We start from the raw sequence: 19,729 nt of genomic DNA, 5'->3' as shown, positions 1-19,729 counted from the left end.
TCCGGGTTTTCATGCCGCGGACTTGCAGCGTGCGTGAACGCGCGCGCCCGCAACCTGTGCTCACTTCTCAAATCTCAGATAGCGAGCTCGCGGCGCTGTCTGCCGCTGACCACACCTGACTTTATTATCACTCTGTTATCAAACTGCTTCTTTATCGGGATCTACACTCGGACACTGATCTTCACTGGTTCCTTCCAGCATGTTTCCTCACAGGTAAGATGAACCTCTCTTTCTCACCTGTTGCTTTACGAACACCTGCTTCTCTGAACTTAGACAAAGCTGAACATCTGTGGTAAGGTTCTGTGTTTGTGTGTTTTCAATTTAATTTAATTTATTTTAGTGAGAATACAAACCCCAATGAGCAAGTGCTCATATATCCAGAAGGCTTGTGTTTGTGTATGTGGTCCAGTTGTGGGAATAAGGTCATCACATACCTGCTTATAGGATAAGAGACAAAAGGGATTGAGCAAAGGAGTGAGCGCACTTCCAAAAATAGGCCACCGCATGCGGAATAATCTCTGCTCTGTTTTCATTTTTTCTGCTGACTGAAGTGATCACACAAGAGCAAGAGCAGAACTTCTCTCCGTTTTCAGTCAGTTTTAAGGTGAACATGTTCAAATTCAGTGATTCACTGTGTTCATATCACAAAGGAAAGTACTCCTGCAGGACTGAAGCCTATACCCATGTGTAACATCATCAGGCAAAGCGCACAGGTGATGAACTGCTTGATTTATCCTCTAGGAATACACATTAGTACCAAAACTTTCTCAGAGAGCAGCATCCTGACGCCTCACTGTGATGCCTCAGGTTCCTGTCAGCACCGGAACTACTCATCCTTGACTTCCTGTCTACCCAGAATCCCCCTGAGGGCCACCTACCTCTCCTCTGTCTCTCATTAAGGCTGTGAAGCAGATACAGATTGATGAAATGAGGAGTTACATAAATTTTACTTATGCAATAAGACACTTCTATAAAACCAAGACACATTTCAAGGACATTTTGAGCCTGTAGATGGAAATAATAAATGTCCCTGGTGTTTTTAAAAGTGTAAAAAGACGTGTTTGATTCTGTTTTTCTTCTTCTGCTCTTACTAGAGATTATTTTTAACTCCACAACACAGCATGCCCCTGAACAGCGGTACCAAACACTGCTCTGATTAAACATCTGTAACAAACCAACCTGTTGAGTAATAACAGCCAAAATATATAAATGATGATTAATTTTAAACAGTTTACCGTTAATGGCACCTAACATAAAATATATATTTTAAAAAATGTATACAGAAATTTAAATTGATGTTTTCAGATGTTTTTTTTTTATTATTTCCTTAATTTATTTACTTTTCCATTTAATTTATTTTTACATGTATTTATTCCCTTTGTATTTCCCGTTTGTTTGTTTGTTTGTTTGTTTGTTTGTTTGTTTGTTTGTTTGTTTGTTTGTTTGTTTGTTTGTTTTGGGGGGTTGTCTCTTGCTTCATTTCTTTTCTGCTTGTGTATAAACGTGATGTGGCTGCCATTCAAAGGGTATCGTGGGGTTTACATGGCACCTGTTGGCTCATGTATACACATCTTACGCTCCACACTGTCAGCTGGGGAAGAGTGTTTTGAAAATAATAAGTGATTGAGGTTGTTGTTGATGACGTTAGCTTGACCACATGCATGTTTTCTTTAAATTATTATTATAAACAAATCAGGTCAGCAGCTAAATAGGACATATCCAGAACAAGGAAATCGCAGACTTACAACAGCAACACTAACAGAAAAACAATCATCGGAACAGGAGTTTAGTAGGAACAGTGTGCAAAGGGGGCCATTCTCATTCCCAATGTGCAACATACCGCCGATTTGTCATGTCCCAAGGCGTCCCATAGGAACACGAAAGGTAACTTTCCGAGTCCCTGTGATACGCGCCGGATTGTGGATGCAATCCAATAGACTCCCGGCAGTAACACACATTCCAGCCGTGTATTCCAGCCCTAACCCTAACCTTAATCCTAATGATAAACACAGTCTTAATCATATTAGATAGTGTTTTCCAGAGCTATTAATGATGAGAAAGTAAAATAAATGTACATGTGTTGATTCATTCCAAAAGGTTCTCATGTTTCCGAACGCGTAACGTACAGACGGATGTGGTGACTGAAAGCGTAACATACTGAGGATTTGTCACATAGCGTCGGTATGTTACACTTTGGGATGAGAACGTGTTGGTGCAAAGACCCACTGTGTGAGGACGCTTAACCATGTTGCCTCACTGATCAACTAAAGGATGGGATAAAATAAATGCTAATAGTATTTATAACAATACTTTAAGTAATAACTATAATCCTTGTCCTGCTATATGCTGGCATCATAAGTATACATATAGTATTTTAACACCCAAATACCCACCTATGACAAGAAGAAAACAATATGTGTATACATTTATACATATGCCAATGCTATAAGGTTCTATGGGGGTGATTAAGCTTGGTGATCTAATAGTAAATACATTAGAGGATTACCTAGGCAACCATAACCTGGAACATCAAGTGTCTTTGGTGAAAGTCTTTTCCACCAGTGCGATATTTGAATGTGCTCCAATCATATTCATATGCAAACGGCAGCTAAAATGACCTGTAATGTGGCCAGCGTCACTTATGAATCTGCAAATAATTAACACTCTGTCTCTAACACACTTTATATGCATGTTTGTGTGAGCCTCTTTTCGCTCACTGTTTTGTTCACCCTCATCGTTCGTGTCAGTACCATCTCCCGACCACAGTGGGCAGTTCTTTTCCAGATAATAAAAAACTTAAAATATGAAAAAGCTGGCAACAGGCTGTTGAAATTATCGGAGCCAATAGCAGCTAAAGAGCTTGTTAAGTTTGGACGTGTTCTTTAGGTACAGATATAGACCGTTAATCCCACTAAAAGAAAAGATAATGGAATAAGAACTGTGGATATAAATAATATGCCATCCGCTTACCCACACTGGGAAAGCAATACACAACATTCATATTTATCATTTAGAATACCTACTAGACAAATACTTTTTTTTTTCTTTCTGCAAGCTGCTGTGCAACCCACCTTGCCCTTCAGCTCCTCCTTTCATGCTGTGTCCAGCCTGATCAATGCCACAACTGTTGTCTCTGGTGCTGGTTTTGTGCTAGGTCTTGCTGCTGCTCTTTCCCCTTCTGGCTTTGTGAGATGGTGCTTTGCCAGACTGAGACAATCAGCTGGTCGTGATTGGCTCATTACAGATTTCCTGCTACTCTGTCTGTAGTATTAGAGGGTTTTTTTTGCCAGGGCAGCAGTTGGTGGTTTCAGGGGTTTCTAGACAGGAGGAACCCTGCTGTTAGACAGGTTGTGTGTAATTACAATCCTCCAACTAGATCCCTGTGTGTGAGGAAGACACAGATAGAGGCCGTTATATGTGCTAAAACCTGTGGCCTCTGCACCAACTCTGCAACCAGAATGTGAAAACCGACTGCCTTTATCTGACTTTATCTAAGTCAGACTTTTTTTAAGACTTTATCTACCTAACTTTGTCCTTCGGCGTCCTGTAACTTTCATGTTGACATGATTCAAATTATAATTTCACTAACAATCTAAACATCTTTGATGTATTTGCCACTTGCCTATTAATATTTCTATTCAATCTCAATAATTCAACATCACAACTACAAATTAGCATATGTGTCTTCTGCTGCTCAGGTGCGGCATGCATGAGAGCATCACTTGCCTTATTAACGTCTTGGCCTCACCATAGCAACCCCTCCTTCTCCCACACACACACAGAGGTTCTTAAGCAGGCTTTTCATTCTATCCTTAGCCTCACCCCTCCTGTCTTCTCCTATCTCCTCAGTTCTCCTCTCTCCACCCCCACTCCCTTCCTCCCTCCTCTTGTCCATCTGCCATTTTACCCTGAGAGCTGGAGAGTGGAATCAGGGACTCTGCTTTATATGTACACTCGGGGATCGCCACCATACACACTTGCACAATTACTGCAAACCAGTCTCCTGGTCTGACTAGATATCCACAAATTTCTCTTCAGCTTTTCCATACCTCTTTGGACCATGCTTCCCGAATATGTGAGTAGTGCAACTAATACATATGGCATGGAAAAAGTGGTTGTTAATTAGTGGCAGCAGTCATTCTCCTGTTCTTTTACGACAACGGTAAGCATCTTCAAATCATTTGAAAAAGATTCTAAACGAGCAAAAACATTAAATCTGCTATAATAATGCTTTCATGGGAAAATAATAGAGCTTTATGTTGAAAAGGCTTAAACCTACAATGCTGTTTTCTGTTAATGGTTTGCTTCAGTGTAATGTGTTAAAGGCTAGTGTGAGTCAGAGTTTTGTATTGGAAAGAAAAATCCGTGTGTTAGATATGAAATGATCAGTCCATCGAGCAGTCCGTCCACAGCTTTTCATTTAACAGATGAGTCATTTATTCTGCTTAAATGTGAGAACTTTAAGCTTTGTTTGTCATATATAAACTGGGACTGTTGGTGTGCTTCTAAAAAAAATAGTTTTTAAGAAGTATTTGTAATTCATTAAGTCTAAAAATAGCACTGAAGAAACTAGATGAGATTAACAGAAAGTGAAAATATTCCTTTATTCCACTTCTAAAATCTGATATATTGATTCCATTAAATCTTGAATGTCAGTGAGAAAGAAGCAGAGGGTGATAATGAAACACTAACTGAATGTGTTTAAGTGTCTGAAAGCTCTAAGCTAACATTTGCTTGGATTAACTTGCCTCTTTGCTGGAAAAACTTGCTTAGTGCACATGGACATCAGCATAGCTGTAAGCCTGAGACCTTCCTTTAGTCCCACAGCATAATCACCTTCCCACCGCTTCAGTGGTTGCTTTTCATGTTGCACATCAAAAGCAACTTTGTTGTCCATTTCAGAAGAAAGCCAGAATAAGTTATATGAGATCGACTGAGTTAGTTTCAAGTGTAAAATAAACGTTACAGTCAGTTTTATTTATGCTGTTCTACACTGAAAACCTGTTTAACATGTCCCTAAATGTTGGGTTAACTGTGCCCTTCATAGAATTTTAAATGATATGTTTGATGTAATGTTATTAGGAAAGACTGAGCTAAAGAGGCATTAAGAAGCAGTGTCAACACTGATTTGGCCTCGTGAGACTTAAAAGCCTGCTAAGCCCATCAGAAGACATAACAGGAAACAATCAAGAGGCACATTGTGACCACATGCACTGAGTAGAAAAAGTGATATTTGTCTTGATGCTGAAGGATTTAAGGGTCACCACAGCAGATCTCTCAACATACACGTGAAATTAGCTTGTGGTTTTTATAACTATTATATAAGCTAATATGTGTGTCGATACAGACCTGAAACCCATCAAAACTCAAAACTAACAAGTAGTTATTTGCAGTGTTCATCTATGTTCATCCATGTGTTGTAAAACTAGAGAAAAAAGCTAAATGTTTGAAATACTCAGCATATGTTATGTAAGCCGATTGATGCTGCCTTTCCAGAAGCAGGGCAGAAACTTTTTACGTCTGTTCCAAACAGGATTTCTATACGTGTCCTAGGCCACACTAATAAAAATAGCTCCCTGTGCGAAGCTCCGCCTTTAACATCCATGTAAATATAGCATTTGTCTACAGTTTATCTTGTTAATTCACAGTAAAGTATGTGGCTTGTTTTTGTTGAACTTTTGTAGGATTTGCAGTTCTTATTCAAAAAACAAATTGAAACTGATCAATGATCATCGATGATCGGGGGGGGGGGGGGGGGGGGGGACTGCACAGAATATTTTGAGGGAATCCAGGTAAATGTCTTTTTCTAGAAAATCATTACAGAAACAAGACATTCACCTCAGCAGCTGGAAAAGTGACAGCTTATTATTAGAATTTAGTTGTAAACGATACAGAAGGTTTTTCCCACCAATGTCAGCTAGTCCTTTCAGCGGATGTCCTGTCCTAAATCCTCCATTAATCATCCTGATTAAGACTTGTTCTTCTTGTGAGTGTGATTAGCACGCACGGGATCAGAAAAATAAACAGAAACCTGCAGAAAAAAATAAACATGTTCTTATCTTTGTGTGTTTCCCAGGTGTATGTGAGACCACAGCATGCATTCGGTCCAGACAGGGCTGTGGAACCCCCGGCCCCCATTTAAACATGTCTTCCCCATCCCTGCCCCGCCCCCTTCCAACTCGCGCCCCGCTCACGTGAGCTCAACCACCCCAGCCAAACGGATCACATTCTACAAAAGTGGTGACAGCCAGTTTGGGGGCGTCAGGATGGCCATCCACAAGCGCAGCTTCAAATGCTTTGACGCCCTGCTGGACGACCTTTCTCAAAAGGTTAGATGAACTGTAGTAGAGACTTCTTTTGAAGCTGAATGCTTAGATGCATGCATATAGGTCAGGGGTGTCAAACATTAGGCCTGGGGACTAGAACTGAAGAGTAAAAGACTCCAATATGACCCTTGGACAGCTTTGCAAAATGTGAAGTAGGATATAAATGTATAAATTTTAGACTTTTAACTGTATTTAAGCATTTCCTACTGATAAAGACCTCTCTCGTGGCCATCCATATGACACAAAAGTAATATCACAGTGTAAAAAACAAAACAAAAACACAAGAACAGACATTTTCTGTCAATTAACAAAAATGTTATGCTTTATAATTACAGGACAGTCTGAGCAATGAACTACCACAACATTTTCTTTCATTTTATACATTTATCAAATACTTTCACTCATCTGGCCCACTAAGATATAAGGTGCGGCATGCTGTATGTGGCTTTGACTTTACTGATGCAGGTCTTTTCACCTCTTAACATCCACGCTAATCAAAGGTTATGGTTGGGTTTTGCTTTAGCCACATGATAAATAAGCAATTTTTCAGGAACTGTTGATTTCAAATTAAATCCCAATTATTTTGTCATTACATGTTCGAAACAACTGAAAATCCTACAAAATGGGGTGGATATTTAACAAACCCTAGATGGGTCATCTAGGGTGGATGTTAAGTGGCTAAAACGGCGCTTGTCCTGATCAGCAGTGCTTTATACAATGTAGGGAGAGCAATACATGGATACGAGATAGAGACAGATTAACAGTCACATTTGATATTTATGTACAATTTGTCCACAGGTACCGCTGCCATTTGGTGTGCGGACTGTGACCACCCCTCGTGGCACTCACACCATCAAACACCTGGAGCAGCTCCAGGATGGTGGCTGCTACCTCTGCTCTGACCGACGCCAGGCGAAGCCAGTAAACATGGAGCTGGTCAACAAACACTCAGGCATCTGGTACCATCACAACCGGAGGCCCCAGAGGCCTGAAACGTCATCCGCAACACCACCTGGCCATTTGCATATGCCTTACAGACAGCGACGGATCTTGCTCGTGAAGAACAGCGAACCGGGGATGAGGAGGAGCGTGGTCCTGAGCAGAAGGACAGCCAGGAGCCTGAGAGCTTTTTTAGATGAGGTGTCCGAAGTGATGCAGTTTCATGTCCGCAAGATCTACACTGTAGAGGGACGCAGGGTAAAAAGTTATATTTATTTGAATTTGCATAGTAAAACTTTGCAAAGGTTGCTCATTTTAGTGAAAACTGTTGACTCTAGTGAATTGTTTCCAGATTGACAGCGTTCAAAGCCTGATGACTTGTCCAGGTGTTCTGGTATGTGTTGGCCGGGAAGCCTTCAGCCCTTTGCTGATAAACTTTATTAGGAAAACTTCAGAAGAGAAACTCCCTGGTCTGGGTCCCCGGACTCCTGGAAATGGGGCACGATCCCCTGCTACTCAAGGAATAAGGTCCCCACCTCATGGAGCTCAATCCAGAGCCAGTGAGTACAGCGAAGGACATGAAAGCAAGAAAAATGGTGAGTTTTTTAGACAACTGGGCAAGTTAACAACAGACAAGTTTTAAAAGGTACAAGAAAAAGAGGGAATACATTTTGTTAAATATTGTACTTTTCTCTTTTCCTTCAGTTAACTTTGGTCTGGAAACCAAAAAGAGCATCATTCACCCTCGTTCTGATTCCTCAAACCGCTCGGCACGTTTCTCTTTTTCCTCTGAAAAGTCATATGGCAATGGTGTCACTGCATGCCCCCAGGGAAAGCCAGCCATTATGAATGATGACATTGAAAAGCGTGTTCTGGTAAATAAAGATGGCAGCCTCTCGGTGGAGATGAGGGTGCGTTTTCACCTCCAGAATGACGAGACCCTCCAGTGGTCCACTCAAATTAAAAAATCTCCATCTCTGAGCAATGAATGTTGCCCTCTAAGTCAGGCTCAGCCTCATTATCTCCAGCAGGGCCAGTCAGAAAGTTGTTCTGACCCTGATTCAACATCCTTTGATCAGTACGGTGTGGACTATTCCAGCCAGCCGCTGCAGTGCGAGTTGGAAGGGAACCGCTGCCCGTGTTGCCATCAGAGGCATGAACAGCATTACGACTTATGGGAAAACCCTGCACACAGCCATAAATCAGCTCCTGTTCCACCCCCACATGCACCCAGCCACACCCACAGTATGATGAGACATACGCACTCTTCTAGCTCTTCCTCATCGTGCAATTCAAGAAGGGTGGTGCGCTGCAGAGCACGGCTCTCCAGCTGCGGGGGTGGCTCAGGTTCAGAGCAGAGCAAACTGGTCCAGGAGGAAATGTGTGTAACCGAGCAGGTTGAGCACAGATTAGAGGTAGAGCAGGATGGGGACACCCATATTGAGGTACACAAGGTGAGCCGGTGTTGCAGTCGAAGTGAAGTGGTTGTCGCGGACAGTAACCTTCAACCACTCAGAAGAAAGTCAGCTGAAGACGAAGAAGATCGCCCGCCATCAGCAGTCAGCAGCTCCTCACATGTCCTTCAGTCGTTGAAAGAAGATGAAGATGATGAGGACGATGATCTGCCACCAAGCATCTCACGGTGTTACCATAGCAATGAACCGTCCCCAACCCCTGAAACTCAACTGCACGAAAAGCCAATAAATGACGTCTCAGCCAATTCTTTCCACTCTACCAAACACAAGGAGCAGGAAGAGCTAGGAAGCAGGGCAGTGTCTGCAGCCTCTTCCTGTCTCTGTGGAGGAGCTGCCGCTTGCTCAGCTGGCCCAGATGAGGTAGATCAAGTCCCTTGCAACACATCTAAAATAAGCGTAACCAGGATGTCAGAATCAGAGGAAGGAGGGGCCTGTGATGATGATGAAGGGATAAAGAGGGCTGTAAGTGACTTGTCAAATCACACAGGACTCTCAGCAAGCTCTCAAAAGTCAGCGACTTCCAGCGTGTGTCCGAATTGCGGGGGCTGCAAACGCAAGGTCGATTCTGTTTCCGGTGGCAGGGAATCACAGAGAACCAATCGTTCCAACCAAGCCTCTCCCCTTCCTAACAGTGATGATGCTGCCTCAGATGTTTCTACCCAATCCAACAAAACCAACCTCACCAATAATGGATGCCTCTCTGCCACACCAAATATCTTGGAGGGCAAAGTACCCAGTGCCATGTCTAGAACATCCAGTCCTCAGGCAACACAAAAAGAGAAAGAAAGGGCTCCCAGTGCTACTTCAGCTACAAGCCACAGGTCCAATAGATCACACAACTCTGGCTGTAAGGGCAACACTGATATTCGTGCAAAAAAAGAGGACAAGAGAAGCTTCAGCGTAGTGTCAAATCAGTCTGCAAAGTCCAGCAAGTCTGAACACACAAGTGAAGCTCCTGATATCAGTTCAAGGGAGACAGCAGTCAGCGAGAACACTGTAGAAAGAGCAGTCAGCTCCTTGTCAGCCAAATCTTGTGTTTCAGCTCAGACTGATGCATCAGTCAAGTCTCGTAACTCCACCTGTCAGTCAGGAGCTAAAGGCACATCCCAAAGTGACAATCCAGCTGTAGAAGAGCGTGACCCAAACAACAGAGCTCCCAGTAGCCTCTCTGTGAAGTCAAATGTGTTTGCAAAGGCTGAAAAGGCTGAAAGACCTGATAGTGCTAGATCAAAAAACTCAAATATTTCTGTAAAGTCCAGCATATCTCAGAGGTCGACTTGCAGTAACTGTGTAAAAGCGACAGGAGTTGAAGCTACCATAAAGGTAACTGGAAAAGGAACAGAAACAGAGGTAGAGGAAAGACCAACAAGTGCAATGTCATCAAAGTCCAACCTGTCTGCAAAGTCTATTAAATCCCATAAGTCCACTAAAGCCTCAGAGCCTGGGGGAGAGGGAGAAGAAAGGGCACCAAGTCAAATGTCTGGCACGTCAGTTAAATCGAACAAGTCTGCTAAGTCTACAAAGTCGTTCAGGTCTAAATGTGATGGCAATGAAATGGTGACATGTTCAAGCTCAAAGACAGCAGATGAAGCTGAAGAAAAAAAGAACAATCTTAAACTGGTAAATAATGAGAGGACACCCAGTGCAGAGTCCTCCAAATCTCATGAATCTGACAGTAATCAAAACACAGAATCAGACTCCGAAATAGTACACAAAACAGAAAAAGCTGAGAAGCGAACTGCTAGTATTTTATCCCATAAGTCAGCTTCCTCTGCAAAGTCTCACAGTACAAAGATAGAGGGAGATGACATGGTGGACAGAGCCCCTAGTGCCAAGTCCTCCAAGTCCCAGAAGTCAAATCACACAACTGCATCTCCAGTTCCAAGTGAAGCCAAAGAAAATCAGGAGAGGGTGGAAAGTGTCATGTCTGCCAAGTCAAAATCTTCAGTAAGGTCCAACATTTCTCATAAATCAAATTCAAGTGCAAATGTTGTCACCATTAAAACGCCTACAGTTGATGACGAGGAAAATGTGACGAATGAGAGAGCACCAAGTGCTGCATCAGGAAGATCAAATGTTTCATCTACAGTGTCTCAAAAGTCAAATTGTAATGGAAAAACTGATATTTCTATTATTGAAACAGCGGATGGAGACAAAAAGGTAACAAATGAGAGTGCACCAAAAATTAAATCTAATGTCCAAACTCTTTCACCTAAGCGAACACGTTCGCCGCGGATGCGCTCTCCCGATGCTTCAGCCGCATCCACCAAAAGTTGTAAGTCTCCTGTGCAGCAGTTGTTGAATGGCTCTGATGCTGGAGACACAAGAGGGCCCAGTGTCTTGTCAGTTCACTCCGCGGGCTCTGCTAAATCTGGCAAATCCAGATGCTGCTGTGGAGCCACTTCAGAATTTGATGAGGCAAAGACGGAAAAGGAGAACAAGGATAAAGAGGTGAAGCTCAAGGTGAAAAGTGAGAATGTTTCTGAGCGAGCAGGCAGTGCCGTGTCATCAGGAGGCACAGACCATCCTTTGAGTCAGAACTCAACAGAATCGGTCTCTCTTGGGTTACCTGAAGAAACATCTGCCTCAGACAGTGGGAAGTCTAGCGTCTGTGTTCACAGAAGTGCTGAGAGCAATGACGAGGGCCAGGCAAAGACCTCAACTCCCAGTCTCCCAAAAAGCCCAGAGGTTTCCACCATGAAGGAGGATGTGGAGATAACGGGGTCCACCGTTTCTCAAAAATCCAACAGTACTGGCAGGAGGAGGGGTTCAGCAGTGGATATCCCAACTATTGAAACTCCATCAGGTGAAGAAAATGGATTGCAAAAGACAGAAAAAGCAGCAAGTACAATTTCAGTCAGAAGCAGCAGGTCTAACAAGTCTTCTTGCAACTGTAAGTCTAAAGAAAAACATGCTAATGCTAGCTCGACCAAACTTGGAAATGGCAGTGAAACAGAAAATGTGAAGTCTGCTCCAGTGACAAATAGTAGCAACAGCAGGAACTCATCTGCAATGTCATTAGCAGGTGCGAAAGTCCAGATAAAATCCTCTGCAAACACAACAGCAAAAACAGTTCCTGGAAACTCAGAAAATAATGGCACGGAAAATCAAAAAAACCCTAGAGCAGCTAGTGAGGCCAAACAGGAAGAAGACACTGCATACAGTAAAGTAATCTCCTCCCAAAGTCCCTGTTGCCTCAGGGCTGAGTCGGCAGATTTAGCTTCAGATCAGAGTAAAGAAAAAGATCAGGTCGAATGTAAGTCCAGATTTAGCACAGGGAGCGATTGTGGTAGTGTCAAAATGGCCAGCTCTCTGAAGAAAGGAACCCCTATCAAGTCCTCAAGCCCTTGTCCCTTACACAGCAAAGTAGAGACATGCAGTGAAAGCACTTTGTCTCAATCTCTGTCTGCTGCTGACTTGCTAAAGGAAACAATGGCTGCAGCACGCCCATGCAGCCGACAATCTAAAGCCAGTAAGTCCAGTGACAAGTCCAAGAGCAAGAAAAGTGGAATGTGTCAAAGACGCAGCAATCAGATGGATAAAAGAGAGGAACTGACACCTGCCTGTTTGCCCAACACGTCCCCCAGTGAGGTTGTTAGTGACTGGCTGCGAAGTATTCCTGCTAACAGCAGCATGCTAGCACTTGGCGATGAGTTTAATGAGGAAGAGCTGACGCCAAAGGAAATGGAAGAGATGCCTGGAGGAGAGTTAGCACAGGAGAGTCCTGAAGGTGAGAAGTTAGAATTGGAGGAAAAAGGTGACCCTGAAGAGGATGAAGAGAAAGAAGATGAAGCTAAATGTGAGATAGCACAGGAGGAGAAGGGCTCAGATCCAACTTCAGGAGATGCAGAGGGGACTTCTGGTCGCCCTAGTGCTCTACTATTACAAAGTGAGGCTCTGCCTAGAAGCTGGCAGTCTTCTGCAGCTGTGATGAAAGTTCTTCTAAGTTCTTCTCTGGGTCGATGTAGGAGTATGCCCGAGGTAAGCCAGTTACTTTTTTGTGACAGAAAATTATTCTGCTATACAGAGCTATAGATAAAAAGTTGCATCACCAGAGGCATCTGGAATAAAACTGCCACGTTTGTGGCAATCACTTGTGAGCAAGTGAGCAACCAAAAGTACTTGACTTGCTGGGAAATGTACCATGTTCATGATCCATTTGACCCTACATAATTAACATGCAAATTTTCAAATTTAGAAGTTATAAGTTTTGGGTTAGATATGCCAAATAAATGGTAAATGGCCTGTATTTATATAGCGCTTTACTAGTCCCTAAGGACCCCAAAGCGCTTTACATATCCAGTCATCCACCCATTCACACACACATTCACACACTGGTGATGGCAAGCTACATTGTAGCCACAGCCACCCTGGGGCGCACTGACAGAGGCGAGGCTGCCGGACACTGGCGCCACCGGGCCCTCTGACCACCACCAGTAGGCAACGGGTGAAGTGTCTTGCCCAAGGACACAACGACCAAGACTGTCCAAGCCGGGGCTCAAACCGGCAACCTTCCGATTACAAGGCGAACTCCCAACTCTTGAGCCACGATCGTCTGATGACGAATATGTGAAAATGACATGAAAAGAGGTGGATGTTAACATAAACTACCTTCAGTCCTAAACAGGCAACCTGTGTCCCTGCAGATCTTAGATGTTAAATCTAGAAATCCTAAAATTCTGCTCAGTTAATTTCAGGATTTTGAAATTCCTTTTTAACCAGTTGTAATTATTTGAATTTGACTATAATTCCTGCATTGAACATATTCTACATTCTCTGAATGTTTTCTTTTTGATCTTAGGTGTCTCCGGTTTATGGACGCCGACTAAGCACATCAGCCAGGGGTCTTTTGGACTGTTTGGCCCAGCTCCAGCTCATTGAGCCTTCATTGGGCCCTGGCTGTGATGTACAGAAGGGTCGCAGCCAGCAGTATGAAGACATAATGGCTATCCTTCATTCCCTGTGGCTCACTGAGCCTGGGAACATCCAAGCCAAGGAGACAAAGGAGAACAAGAACAGTAGCCCAGAGCAGGTGACACCACCAAGGTCCTCATCTGGGGTGGATATGAGCAGTGGCTCTGCAGGTTCAGGGAAGGGAAATGGCAATCAAGGAGGAGATGAGACACCTCCAAAAGAGAGAGAATCTCTACAAGCACACGAGGTAGCAGAGAACATTGTAGAAGAGGAGGAAGAGGGAAATGAAATGGCAGGAGATACAGATATTGAGACAGAACACAAGGAAACATTCACAGACCAAGCTAAGGCAGACACAGCAGAGGAACCAGTGCAAAGTGAAGAAGCTCCTCAAAGAAGCGAAAGCTCCAAACCCTCAGAGTCATCAGACAAGACCTCTGCCAAAGACAGTTCCAAATCTCCCACCGATAATGAGCACGAGACATTGGAAGACTCTAGTACAGGCACACCCCCAACTGTTCTTCGAGCATCTTTGGCCAAAAGACCATCCCAAGACCCTGACCCAGTGTGGGTACTTCACCTTCTGAAGAAGCTTGAAAAACAGTTTATGGTCCACTACATTAATGCAGTGGCAGAGTTCAAAGTTCGATGGGATCTAGATGACAGTCACATCCTGGACACCATGATATGCGAGCTGAGGGATGAGGTGAGCCGACGCATCCAGGGCAGTATTGAACGTGAAATGAGGAAGATTCAGGGTCGAGCGGGGAGAGGTGGTAGGTCACCTCGGCCGCCACAAGGAACACATCTCTCCAGAGAGTCCACTACAACAGAGAAGAGACGTCAGATGTTGAAGGTAAATCTACCACAAACTGTCTTCATAGCAGAGGATACTGCTTGGATGACATAAATTGTTGGATTTAATTTTTGTTTGTTTGTTTGTCTTTTTAGATTATGAAGAAACAGTCGGTGAAGACCAGCGAGTCCCTCAGCGACGGAGAGATGACAGGGGAGTTCAGCGACCAGCGAAGTGACGACGAATACTGTCCATGCGAAGCTTGTGTTCGCAAGAAAATGGCTGCACGGCCTTTCAAAATCAACCCGCTAGCGGCTGAAGCACCGGTGATGAAGGACTTTGACCTACTTAAGATACTTCAGCTGAAGAAAAGCCCAGCCCCTGCAACCGTGCCGCAGCCTGCGGCAGTGGAAGACGAAAGCCAGGCGGCTGTAGACGACGATGGGAGGAATTTAGACGTAGTCCAGGAGGAAGAGGAAGACGAGGAAACCAAAGAGGACATCAGAGCTGTTGTTGTTTTAGAGGAGACGATTGCAGAGGAAGATGAAGAGGCTGAAAAAGAAAACGATGACGGTAAAGCAAGGGAAGAAGAGGAGACAGAAGATGAACAGGAGGAAAATGAGGAAAGTGATGCAAGCAAAGAGGAGGAGGAAGAAGAAGGAACAAGTGGTGAAGAAGTGAGAGAAGATGAGACATCAGAAACTGGAGGGGAGGATGAAGAACATCAGTGTAAGTGTACCAGAAACGAGGATGAGAGTGACCAAGAGGAGGAGGGAGAGGAGCAAACAGGAGAGGATGAAGAAGAGATGGGAGAAGATGAAACAGAGGAAAATGAGGGAGACACAGGAACTGGCGAAGAAGAGGAGACAAGCGACCAAGACACAGTAAAAGAGGCGTCAGTGGGCAAAGGAGAAACCCCAGAAAATGAAGAGAGTGATGAGAGAGTAGACGATAAAGAAAAACCCACCGAGGGTGAAAGTGTGGAAGAGGGGGAGGATAGTGCCGCAGAAACGACAGAAAATGAAAAGTCGACATTGTCAAAGGAGGTTGCAGAGAGGGACAGTGCGTCAGCAGAGGGTGAAGATGACGAGGAAGACAACACAGGAGAGGGTGAATCGAGTGAGGAACAGGAAGGGGAGGCATCTGAAAAGGAAAGAACCTCGCCACAGGTAAATGTGAACCATGTTTTTACTGAAGTTTATTCAGTAATTATTATGTATAACACAAAGGATAGCATTGTTTTCTTTTTTTTCTTTTAAAGGACAGTCACTTTCATGTTAGTAAAACAGCACTGCACTCATGGAAGTTTAACCGCATTGATTAAAGATGTCAAATAGGCCAACAAACATGATCAGACTGACTCTCCAGCTTAATTTTGACTCCCCTTTAGTGCCGTGCAGTACCGCAAATTATTGTATCAATCCACTACAAGTGAATACAGAATACAAAGTGAATACAAAACACCACTGAGTCCCTGAACAACAAACTGCGCTGTTCCTTAAAGAGGAATCTGACCTATTGCATCCTCACCACTAATTCTAAGCCTGTGGGAAAAGATAATCTCGCCATCCAATTAGAGAGCCTGAACAAATCTGTTTTGTTTGGCACCAACATGAAGCTTCCACTGATGGACGTATGCTGCTTTTGCCAGTTACAAAAAAAGCTTCAACATGTTAAAAATACTTTTAAACTGTGTATTTTTGCCTCCATCGGAAGCTGAAACCAGTTAAGGATCAGTTTGGTGATATTATTTACTGGCACCTCCCTGCACTGATTAACTCATTTTAATCTCACACATTAATTTGGTGGTACTATGTAAGCATCTTGTAGATGTAATTACAGCACTCTAATGCCCAATTCATCTAATTAAAACTGCTCAGAAATCATTTATTGTTATCTCATTTAACCCTACAGGGGCAGGACGCGATTCCAGCTGCCTGCATGACCGAGGGAGAGGAGGCAGACGCGGAAGACTCGGACATAGATAGCAAACGTTCAAGCGACACCACTGCTGACAAATCGGGATCGGAGGAGAAGGAAGAGAGTGGAGAAGACAAAGATGAGGAGGAAGATGCTGTTAAAGAGTTCAAGCTAGAGGAAGAGGATAAGGCAAATGGAAGCAAAGGAGAGGATGGTGCTCTTCTGCATCAGTTCACCAGAACCTCAGTGGAGTCCCAGCCTGGCTCATTGGAGGACATCGACGCTGAGTCCCCACAAAATCCTGTGGACTCCACTGAAGTGTCCAAAACGGCTGACAGCATAGCCACAGGTGGTAGCAATGGCCAGAGAAGGAGCCGGTCACCAGCCAAGGTCAAGCAACTCAAACCGAAAGAGGGTTAAGACAAACTGGACAGTTTTTGGATACACCTCAGGACACTTTCAAAGACTATTCGCCAGGTGAATCCCCAACTTAGTGACATAGTTTTAAAAACATAATTTGCTCTTCCTGGGACTACACTGGATCAACATAGGCATTTTTATAGGTTTAAAGACTCACTTAAAAACTTGAAGCACTTTATTAATCCAGATCTTGTTTAGGAGGAACAAAACTGATTTATGTTACAAAAGTAAAATGAAACTTGAAACCAGTCTATCGTACATTTATTGTGTTTATAATGGATCTGTGTATATTTTTGAAGTTAACTGTATGTAAGAAGGCATATGAGAATATATTTTTGAAAAACTAACACTTGGTATCTATGGGTGACTTATCAGAACTCAGTTTTGTGCTCAGTGGACAGATTTATTGCTGTATTGAATGGAATAGCTTTTTATATTTACTACACGTTTGCTCAGCCGTGGCATTTGTATTTACTTGGGTTATCGGTTCAGTTCTGCGATTATTTCTTGGAGCTGTATCATTGAGTCAGTGCTGGATTCTCAGGGTTTTGGTCACCCAGCTTGCTTTGATTTTTTTACCCTGAAAAACATACTAGAAGTAATCCTTGAAGGTCTTTTATAACTTGTGGGTTTTTTGTCATATTTCACCCTGCTTATAAAACAAAGTGACTGGGTGTGCATCAGAAGTTAGTGAGGGTGGTCTCTGCCGCTGCAGCTACGGAAAAACCCCAAACTATTCTACTCTACTGCTCTTCAAACCATGTCTTCATTATATATATATTTAGTTGTCAAAACTTGTCATTAAGTGTACAAAGGAAGTCATAAAATGTCATTGTCGTGGAGATTTAAAAAAAGGTTATTTCCTAGCTTACCTATTATTTAACTACTTGTTTAAATCTTTAACCTGTTAAATCAATTGTTTAAACCTATACAAGTCTGTAATGTGATTACATTAGAATCTTTTTTTTGAAAAATAGGCTTGTTTGCTTTCTTGCTGAGCTAGTATGAAGACTTATCAGCACTATCAAGCGTACACACTTAAAAGCTAGAATTAGCTTAGCTTAGCATAGCTAATTACTGACCTTTAGAGTGTCTAATAAACTAATGTCATTTTTATTGTCCTCTAAACAAAGCTAGCTCACAGTTTCCTTTTTCTTCCAGTGTTAAGTTAAACAAAGCTCATTAACTCCCAACTTTGTATTCATTTAGCATTTAGCTTGCATATATAAATGTTTTCTTAGTCAATTCTTAGCAAGAAAGTAAACAGCTGTATTTTTCAAAATGTCAAAGTATTCTATTTTCAGGTACCTTCAAATAATACATACTGTACTTTAATAACAATGTATTATCTTTGAATTCTTGACAGTTAGAATGTGTTTTAACTGTGCTGTACCTCACTGTATTTATGTAATCCTATTACTGTGATCATACCATAAATGCTTTTTGTCCCAGGAGAAACAGTGTGCAGCATGTAGCTGCAGGAAATTTTAGGAGACGGCAGCCTGACTTTAAGGTTGATGTAAACCTTTCTCTGCTGCTTTGGTAAAGGAGTCTCCTTAGGTGTGTGTTACATGCTGTAGATACTGGCGGAGTTTGCACACCAGCCATGTGGAACAACAGCGTGAAGCGTGTTACTGATGCCTTATTGTATCCATGGTTACATAGAGGATGATCGACACAAACAGAGGAGGAGATCACACTTAAGTTAGTGGCTCTCCATTAGACTCACAAAGCCTGTTAAACAAGCTGGAATGAGTCAAAGCTGCTGGTAAAGGCTTCAGGCTTACTCTTCAACTGTATATTAGAGCAGGGACACTGCACACGGTCAGTGTGTGCTCAGGACAGTGAGAATGAGGCGCTTATCTCTTACTGCTTAGTTTGACAAAAGCCTCCTATTTTGTGGCACCAAGAAGGTGTGTGTGCCTATGCTGTTACTGGTCTGTCTGTCCGTCCACTAATCTTAAGCATCACAAAGTGAACATCATGTACTTAGAGCAAATGATTATATGAATGTAATGATACTGACAGAAATAAAATAAATGCACTGAATGGTAATTCTCCAAATGTTCTATAATAATCTGGACACATTTCTGTAACTCAGCAGTGTTTGATGGAGCTGAAACTCCAAGTCAGTTATGCAAGCATGTATCGTGGAAGTACGTCTATTAGTCAGATGAAATGAAACTAGAGCTCTTTGGTCATAGAAACATTGATTATGTTTAAAGAAAGATTGGAGAGTGGTCTTTTCTTTAGTCTTTAGTTTCTCCTACACCATGCAGCGCATCGGCCAGCTATTGATGTCCATTGTTGTTGATCAGCTGCTATTGCTTCGGCTTCATCCAAGTTAATGCTGGCATGCTCCAGATCATCTATTATGGTCCGGCACCAGGTGGTCTTAGGACCTCCTCTTTTGCGTTTCCCTTTATGTGGAAACCATGTCATGGCGACTTTGGCTGGCCGGTGAAGGAGTAGGCAAAGGAATTTTGCTGCAAACCGAAATCAACGTTGAGCAACAATATCGGCTAGGGGAAGCATGTCTGCTCTTTGTAGCACCTCTTTGTTCATTATCCGGTCCCAGAATTTGCCGGAGGCCACGTTGTTGGAGCACGTTCAGCTGACGGATTGTTGCATTTCTTGATTGCCATGTCTCGCTAACGTAGAGGGTGATTGGGATAGCAATGGAGTTGAACAGATGAATCTTGATCGGCGTGTTCAGTAAAGTTGAGTTCCAGATGTGCTGTAACTCCAGACACCATGCCAATCCTGGAACAGACATCTCGATCGGAGACATCGTCGTTTGAGATAATGCTACCTAGGTAGCAGAAATTCTCAACTTCGTCAACTTGTTGCTGTCTGATCATGACTGGTACTCAAATGTAAGCATAACCCACACGAAGTACCTGTCTTCTTGGCGCTTATTCATAATCCGGTCTTCGCTG

The 19,729-nt window shown here is 43.0% G+C and overlaps 2 protein-coding genes across 3 annotated transcripts in view; one reads left to right on the top strand and one right to left on the bottom strand.

Moving 5' to 3' along the window:
* The first annotated feature begins 62 nt into the window (after positions 1 to 62).
* rp1l1a (rp1 like 1a) lies at positions 63 to 18,845 on the top strand. Of its 2 annotated transcripts, none has more exons than XM_026158113.1 (8): positions 63 to 213; positions 6,077 to 6,329; positions 7,125 to 7,523; positions 7,618 to 7,861; positions 7,971 to 12,721; positions 13,542 to 14,510; positions 14,606 to 15,619; positions 16,365 to 18,845. In XM_026158113.1, the coding sequence occupies exons 2-8, from the start codon at positions 6,096 to 6,098 to the stop codon at positions 16,788 to 16,790; spliced, it is 8,037 nt and encodes a 2,678-aa protein (XP_026013898.1). In that variant the 5' UTR covers positions 63 to 213; positions 6,077 to 6,095; the 3' UTR covers positions 16,791 to 18,845. The 2 variants fall into 2 exon arrangements, with proteins under 2 accessions (XP_026013898.1, XP_026013899.1); XM_026158114.1 differs by lacking the exon at positions 63 to 213 and adding an exon at positions 3,893 to 4,075.
* Positions 7,453 to 19,729, bottom strand: part of gckr (glucokinase (hexokinase 4) regulator) — a 27,917-nt gene continuing 15,640 nt past the window's right edge. Inside the window, exon 21 of the transcript XR_003271159.1 lies at positions 7,453 to 7,506. The gene's annotated coding sequence lies outside the window, so the exon portion shown is untranslated. The remainder of the gene's footprint in view (positions 7,507 to 19,729) is intronic.

Source organism: Astatotilapia calliptera, chromosome 23 (assembly GCF_900246225.1).
Source record: "Astatotilapia calliptera chromosome 23, fAstCal1.2, whole genome shotgun sequence".
NCBI classification, from domain to species: domain Eukaryota; kingdom Metazoa; phylum Chordata; class Actinopteri; order Cichliformes; family Cichlidae; genus Astatotilapia; species Astatotilapia calliptera.
Note: the sequence above shows the minus strand (reverse complement) of the source record. Positions and strands in the feature narration are given on the sequence as shown.